Source organism: Phoenix dactylifera, chromosome 2, assembly GCF_009389715.1.
Source record: "Phoenix dactylifera cultivar Barhee BC4 chromosome 2, palm_55x_up_171113_PBpolish2nd_filt_p, whole genome shotgun sequence".
NCBI lineage: Eukaryota > Viridiplantae > Streptophyta > Magnoliopsida > Arecales > Arecaceae > Phoenix > Phoenix dactylifera.
The window spans coordinates 29,072,711-29,080,539 of NC_052393.1; the positions used below are offsets into that span (position 1 = coordinate 29,072,711).

At 35.6% G+C, this 7,829-nt stretch overlaps 1 protein-coding gene across 3 annotated transcripts; it reads right to left on the bottom strand.

Moving 5' to 3' along the window:
• Positions 1–847: 847 nt before the first annotated feature.
• Positions 848–7,575, bottom strand: LOC103720446 (pectin acetylesterase 8-like). 3 transcript variants are annotated; one of them, XM_039123912.1, is made up of 13 exons: positions 7,323–7,575; positions 6,010–6,137; positions 5,747–5,829; positions 5,057–5,183; positions 3,785–3,864; positions 3,568–3,654; positions 3,368–3,492; positions 3,180–3,240; positions 2,850–2,903; positions 2,689–2,766; positions 2,131–2,236; positions 1,609–1,748; positions 848–1,197 (listed from the first exon to the last, which is right to left on the bottom strand). In XM_039123912.1, exons 2-13 carry the CDS (start codon positions 6,134–6,136, stop codon positions 1,090–1,092), a joined length of 1,176 nt encoding a protein of 391 aa, XP_038979840.1. In that variant the 5' UTR covers position 6,137; positions 7,323–7,575; the 3' UTR covers positions 848–1,089. The 3 variants fall into 3 exon arrangements, with proteins under 3 accessions (XP_038979840.1, XP_038979839.1, XP_038979841.1); XM_039123911.1 differs by lacking the exon at positions 7,323–7,575 and adding an exon at positions 6,872–6,894; XM_039123913.1 differs by lacking the exon at positions 7,323–7,575 and adding an exon at positions 6,572–6,595.
• Between the last annotated feature and the right edge of the window lie 254 nt (positions 7,576–7,829).

The window sequence follows — 7,829 nt, forward strand, 5'->3', positions numbered from 1 at the left end:
CATGACCTCATTACCTTCATCAATTTTGGGGGGCATTGTCTTGAACAAACATGATGCCGACCCACGCATGTTGGATATAACAAGTGTAAGATCCAAAATTAATTTTTTGAAAAGTCTCAATTAAGACTCTGCTGCCGCGGAGAGTTAATAAATAATTATAAATACTTTAATTTTGTATGATGCTCAGTTCAGGATCCACTATTATTTTTTTATTTTTTTATTTTTTTGAATTCGAGATCCACTTTAAATGCATTTAGTTGCAGAAATAAATGCGAGCAATAGCTGGAAGGAGTAAAGTCCATTTAATGCGCATTCAATTTCGCAATAGTTTGAATGGCTAAATTGACATATCATTTTTTCGCATTTATAGGGCGAACAAGTCCCAACTAGCACTTGAAAAACAGCGAGTTTTCACCGTATAAATCTATTTCCTAATTAATAAACTTATACCATGTCGAACAATTCCGCTCGCAATGATATAAACCTCCATTTTGAGACTACTTTGGTTTGCCGGAAAAAAAAAAAATTCTTAATTTATTAAAATTTCCAAAAAAATATTTTTTTATAATAAAATTTTTATATTTTATTAAAAAATATAAAGAACATGAAAAAAATATATTTTTAAGCCATCAAAACTATTGAATTAAATTTTTCTCTTTATGAAAAATATAATAAATATTTTATACATTTTTTTAAAAATAAATGCACAACCAAATATAAATATCTGAAATATCGTTTTTTTTTATCAACTAAACATACCCAAACTATTTTATCAAATATTATATATTTAAAAATTATTTTTTAAAAAATAAGAAAAAGGGTGCATCCATATATCAAACTCATAACATCCAGGAGCAACCTTACCACCGTACCAAGATTCACTTTTAGACTATTACTCTCCATACATAAGTAAAACAAACTGCTCTTTAACTTAATCAAACTGGCTTCTGCTGACAGAAGACCAAAGACATGCCTACAAAGAGCACAAAAGAAGTGCCACTTGATTTTAGGAATGGTTTGCATGAAAGATAAACAATATAGTGACATTATAGCACATCAATGCACAAGCCAAGGTAGCTAATTTTATACTTAATCAATTTCGCGGTTGTGACATGTTGGGTTGCATGGGTAAGGGCAGTCAATCTTCCGCATGGAAGTCCGGCCGAAATACCAGTCTCCAACTGCTTTTGCAATTGGCTGCAAAAAGAAAACTATAAAGATAAGACAGCCTATAAAAGTTGTGCACTTGGAATGATCATAAATTCCATTGCACAAGCCTAATATTAAGTAATTTTTATTTAGATACAAAAATCTTGGTTCAAATGCAACATAACAACCTACAACATGCAACTATATAATAGATCATAATGAGGGTGAAAAGTTGAAAAAGAAAAAAAAAACAACTAAATGAATCAGTAGCCTGCAATGGCGCTAAAACAATATATACTTCTAATCAACATATTTCAGACTAAGCACTGCAAGTTATGACAGAAGGAACAATAATATCTTTTTTTTTTCTGTAAAAAAAAAAATCAGAAAGTAGCGATCCACACGTGTCAACTACCACCACTGAATATTTGGAATTAAGTAGAATATAGTAGAGTTTACCATCTTATCTATAACAGGAGAATCACTTCTTAACCATGTCTCCTGAGCCCCTGATTGGCAGTGGGAATAACACGAGTCTATAAACATGCCTATAGATGATGAGTTTGCAGGCAGTGCACGCATAAACTCTGATCTGAAACCTGTTATAACATCAAAAAATATGTTAATCACATACTCTTCAAACACAACAAATCAACAGTTCAACTGCCCTAGAGAAACTAAAATCTCCAATTATAATAAACATGTAATAATTCATGACTCTGCATCGTTACATGATGATATCTATGCTGCTGTTCCCAGGTAAGATAACTAGAAGGAAGAACTGGAAATTGGGCATACTATTTGATAGTGATTCAATCTCTCTTTTAGCAGTATCACCAAAAAAATCTCTCTTTTAGCAAATAATGAATGCGTGTGTGCACAGAATTTCAGTGGTGGAGGCTCTGAAAATCCAAGCCTGTTTGGTGAATTTGCTATACAAAAAGAAACTTCTTTCAATAAGAAACAACTTAAAGTGCTGACCTTGCATGACCTGAAGTTGATTCGAAGAACACTTCTTTATATCAAGCTTGCATTCACCCCAAACTTTACGGGGATCAGAAGGACTTGGTGCCAAAATGTTCTTGATCTGAAATACGAGACATTTTATTCACAACTTAGAGGGGTTTTGAAACAAGCAATGGTCCTTCTGTATATATTTGCTCAGAGAAAAAAAAAAAAAAGACGAAAGAAACAAAGGTTCAAGTCTATTTTCTATCATCAAAATCGGCAGGTGATTACCTTGGAATATCTATAGAGTGCATATGATCTATAAAATGAAAGATATTTAACTATATCTTGGTTGCATTAAAGGAAAACTATGGTATAAAAATCAACAGGGTTTCGATATATAGGATATAACCATCATTTAGAGAGGGCAGTACTTCAAGGATAACCATATACACTGATCAAATTCTTATATATACAGTTTGCTCTTTTTTTTGATAAGAATCATTGTTTAATTAGCCGAAGAAAGATATCACTGTTATGATATGAAGAACAAGTCGAAAAGCGACATAATAAATTTGAGGAAATTGTTACCTGCCATGCATCATATGCTGCATTTAATATAAAAAGTGGTGTGCGCATACTCTGCACCACATACTGTGGGAAAAAGCACTGCATATACATTTGAACCATGTTTGTACGATGGTGCTATAAGGTTCAAAATACAACAATTGAAAAAAAATAATATTACTTACCATGCTTGGCGGAAACCTTGAAGTGCATGAAGATGGCAAATTCTTTGCTGATCCCTAGAAGAAACGCAAGCTCCAGCTTAGCATGCATCATTCATTATTACTATTCGGACTAGATGCTATTACATAATTTTCAGAATGTCAGAATTGAGATTATTATTCACAAAGTAATTGTAATGGCCTAAATTTTTCTGCAGTTTCCTTCTAAAACCACCTCATGGCCAGGGGCTTGTCACTGACCCCAACCTGTTTATTAGTATCATCGGAAAACAGTAGCATAAATACAAGAGATGGGTTTATATACAGCAGGTTAAAGTAACTAAACAAACATACATGTGTCGTCGCCACTTGATTATAGAAGTCTTTGATGGACTCCTTTCCAGAAACATCCTTCCTGTCATAATATTGCCAAAGAATGTCATGCTAGGATTTTTTTTCTCCTTGTTAGAAAGTTCGATAACTGGGAGTGATTGTCTGGTATGATGAGCAAATTGGAACATGGATGCAGAGTATAAGCTTACCCATTGATAAAATAACCAGCATCTGAGAAGCATTTAACTCTTGCACCAGCTGGTACAAGATCACGAAAGCTGTCGCAGTGTAGTATGGATGCCAAACCACCAGCTGAACAACCAGAAAGAAGCGCCTGCAGCCATTCTTCATATTATTAGAACACTGTATTGTACAAATAAAACATTTTGGCTACTTTACAGGAACATACATTTTGTGCCTTGTTCATCCCCTTTGCCAGTAGATCATCTATAATAGCACGCCAAACCCTAGCTCCTCTAAAGTGAAGATTTGTTGCCTAAGTAGATGATGCCATAAAAACCATTGTTATATTAATGGATTTATGATTTGTAAATAAAAGAGGAAAAATAGTAATCAAATTGCAAGTACAGCACATTTTGCCTAAGCAAAATGCGGAACAGACTTACAGGATTTACTGCCTCTATATCACCAGTGAATGATGAACCGTCACAGTATCGAATCTTGACCTTATTCCAGTTATAGAAGTCTACATGTAGCCCCAGAAAGACATATTAATTTAAATTCAGAAACAGTGTTTCATTAAAATAAATGAAAAACTTAATCTTAGCGTTCAATTACATAGAATATAGGTAAATATGTGATCACTTAGTTGTGAATTATTGGACAACAGAAATTACAAATGGCAGGTGACTGCAGAAACTGACTGGCCCTTTGGAGAAGGAACATTAATATTTAATATGAATAGAGCGGTATCCACTAGCAAGGAGTTGCATCTGGAGACCACGAAGCGGACAACTATATTTAATTAATGAAGTGGCTGAAATTACATATAAAACATCACAAATCAGAAATAATTGCACTACTTGCAGAACAAGCCACTCCCCTGTTTGTATGCAAGGAGATATATGCTCATAGTACTAAACCATGGAGACCCACCCAAGGAGACTTCATTAAGCAATGACAAGGCCCTTGTTTGTATAAAGATATACTAGACCAGCCTGAGAGAGACATTCTTTAGCATCGTTTTCTCGTGAATTTTTGGCATATGAGATAAAAAGGGTATATATTTTCAATGGATGGTTGAAAAGCCACAAGCCAAAAGAGAGATTTTAAGGCATGATAAATGTTTGTCTCATTAACTCACATGATCTGCATGAAACATTATCTATCTTGCCAGTCACTTCATCCAGAAATTCATTAAAATGCTTTATGCTTTATTTTTCGTCATCCAAGATTCTCTAGACCTTGGAATTCAGTTCGCCTGAATTTCCTCGGCTGCGGGATAACGAAACCTGGATAGTACTTAATCCAGAATAAGCCACCCTCGACTTGAGAAAACCTGAAGTAATCCTGCTACTTTGGCAGGATAGCTTTATCTAGGTATATTCACGTAAGGTGGCAAGAAGTTGATTTTCTTTTTTTTATTCACACTTTTATAGGTTCCTTTTGTCCCTGGTTTAAACTGGGTTCAAAATGTCATTTGGCAGAAACATATAGAAAATTGGAGGAATACCAATGCGTAATCCACAACAACCTGCCAAACAAGGTCTATAGAATTTATTTAGAAGCTCTCCTTTTTGTCCACCTCATTTTCATTTGTTAATAGAAAAATTCTCCTCAAATTATACCAGCTACTATATAAAATTCAAATTAATCTCTCACATTATTGGTAGTTGATACAATGATCCAGAAAAGGAGATAATCGTTGAATGCTATACCAGGATTTAAATTTTGCTTCTTGCCTAAAATTCCAGAGAAGGAGAGCTGCTTCATATACTTAGAGGAGCCTCTGAAGTTCTTTATGCGTTCTTTACATTCTTCAACATTCCGGCACCATCCTCCTCCCTGAGAAAGATTAGTGAAAAAAAGATGAATCCAATTGATAAAAAGTGGAAGCCAGGGAACTTGGGACATCCCATGAACTTAAACATTCACCCTGCTGATAAAGAAGCCATCCTTGCAAGTTAGCAACTTATGACAAGGACGGTATAGTCTTCATTCCTTTGCAACAAGTATCATGGTATAATTTTTGTGTTGCAGAACTATGCATGTCCTAGACATGGAAAAATATGAAGAATATCCAGAATTGAGATGCTGTTGCAATCCTTGCGGATCTTCAGCTCATGTGTGATAATGATTTCTGGACTGGCAATTGGGACATGAAAATGTGATATATTCTCATACTGGACCTCTTTATATTTCAAAATTCGCAAACAAAAGTACCGATCTAGTAAATATACAAGAAACCTGCCAGAACACTTTCAATTAGTAGATATGAGTATCACTGAAGGTTGAACCTGAGACTCCATACCAACTGATTAACAGAAGAAAGCATACTGTTTCCTTGCCTTATGAAACGAAAATAGGTGGATAGGCCTTAATGTTTGCTCACAAAATATCCAACTTACCTCCATGTGAACCAACCAGTTGTTCACCCCTGAGCCAAAGCCTGGCGCGAAATGATACGCTGGGGGACTTCCATCCAAACAGACTGCATAATGATTCAGAAGTCATAGAGCCAAAGAAACAATTAGATTCGAGACAGGAGCAACGGGCGTAGTTTCTGAAAAACCATAGAATCCTAATTTATATCCTAGTATACATAAATCATGTTAGCCTGATAAAATGAGAGGAACATTGCATGAGGAAGCAATTAATATAATTATCCAACCTGCTCCTTTGGCCACAGCACTTTGCACAAGAGTGAGAGGGACATCGAAACCCTCCACTTTCATCGAGATCAGTAGCTCTAGTAAGATGAAAAGATAAATCCATCCTCCTGGTTTAGCACCAAGCATTCTGCAGGATCGATTTCAGCACATAAAAACAAAGCAAGCGCTATTGCTCCAAGACCATAAGCAACACATCTGTCAACAGTAATAGCTAAAGCCACTAGACTCCCTGGAATTTCCAGCATTTCTAAGAAACAACTGAAAAGTGTGTCAACAATCTGTCCAAAATTAAAAATTCATATAGCAAATTACTTAATCCCTAGTTCAATATAGGTGGATGATTAGGTTCTGAGCATATACCCTGCAACTGGCTAGCAATAAGCACTAAACAGTAGATATCCTTTTTCTTTTCTCTTTTTCCTTACTAAAAGATGAATGTAATTTTTTTAAATCAATAACCATTTCCTTGACACATGAGAGGGACAACATATGGCAACAAATTTGTTACCATATGGAGGGGGGAAAAAGAAAAGGAAGAGGAAGAAGTCTTGTCAACTTAACCTTTTCCCTTCTTCCTGATTAGATCAAGTGAGCTCTCATCATCCTATCGAGGCAAAGAAAACCCAACTTTTCCTTTACTGTAACTTCAATATTAGCAGTTTGACTTGCAGAATTTTAAGCAGAAAAAGATATCAACTTTCCTATATATGCAGGAATTAGCATGGACCGGAAGTACTGCAACTGCTGATCAACAAAAAATTTCAATGGGATCCAATATGTGCAGAGAAGTGGTGATATAAGTTATGAAATTGTCATGAAACTAATTTGTCGATTGTATCAAAAAGGTTTTAACAGACATACACCAACATTTCATAGCCCGGCAATCCATATTACGAATCCGATAACTAAAGCCTCTCATTTGTTCCTTTCAAAAGCTCATGCTCTCCACTTTCTAAGATGCCATACGATAGTGATGTCCACTCCACTATTTCTCAGATGTCCCTCCTTTAGACTAATCAAAAAACAGATCCCATCCTTAAATTCTTATTCAACAAACAACCGGCTTCACTTGCATCTATCCAACCACCACAAAAAAAAGTAAAAATAAAACAAAAAAAAATGCATTTTAAGCTGAACAAGAATAACAAAAAGAAAAAGAACTCTTTGTGAAGGAGGAAAAAAGAAAAATGAGAGCAAATCACATCAATAGCAGCTCACTCGGTCGATAAAGAACAGTTCAAGGGGTACAGTTTTCTGCAAAGATATATTAAACAAATGCACAGCCCCTCAAAAATCAACAAGAGAGAACTACCTCGAAAAACAGAGGAGATTACTTCAAACTATACGAAATTCGCTCAGCCCACATGAAATATTTGGGGATCACCCGAACTGCACCGCTTAAGTTCTCACACCACATATATTTTTATACTAACATATGCAACTCACAAGCCATCCCCCACTCTCTTTCTCTTTCTCTGGGGCCTTTCACGTGGAGAAAGGCCAAAGGTGGACGCGATTCCCTTGCTCGTTAGAACTATGCGGGGGGCTTGATACCTTCCCATATTTTTTTCTTGAAATAACTTCTTGATGAAGCAATTCAAAAGTTGGAAACAACTTGTACTAAAATTTGTTCCTAAGTATATTGTTGTGGAAACGGTTTTTGGCCGGAGCCTCACACAACAGCATATCCCACATTAAGCTAGCAGAAAAAGAGTACTGCGTTCCTCTCGAGGTATTATCCATTTTAGGGGGAAGACCACTGTCCTCACGATTTTGTTCTTCAAAAGGTGCCTCGAGAGGAAAGGATTTTCATCCCCCA

Excerpts from the sequence above, each read along its gene's own strand:
- LOC103720446 (XM_039123911.1), bottom strand. Across the intron at positions 5,184-5,746 it reads ACTGGTTGGTTCACATGGAG|GGAGGAGGATGGTGCCGGAA; the intron begins GTAAGTTGGATA and ends AATCTTTCTCAG. Across the intron at positions 3,655-3,784 it reads ATATAGAGGCAGTAAATCCT|GCAACAAATCTTCACTTTAG; the intron begins GTAAGTCTGTTC and ends TCATCTACTTAG.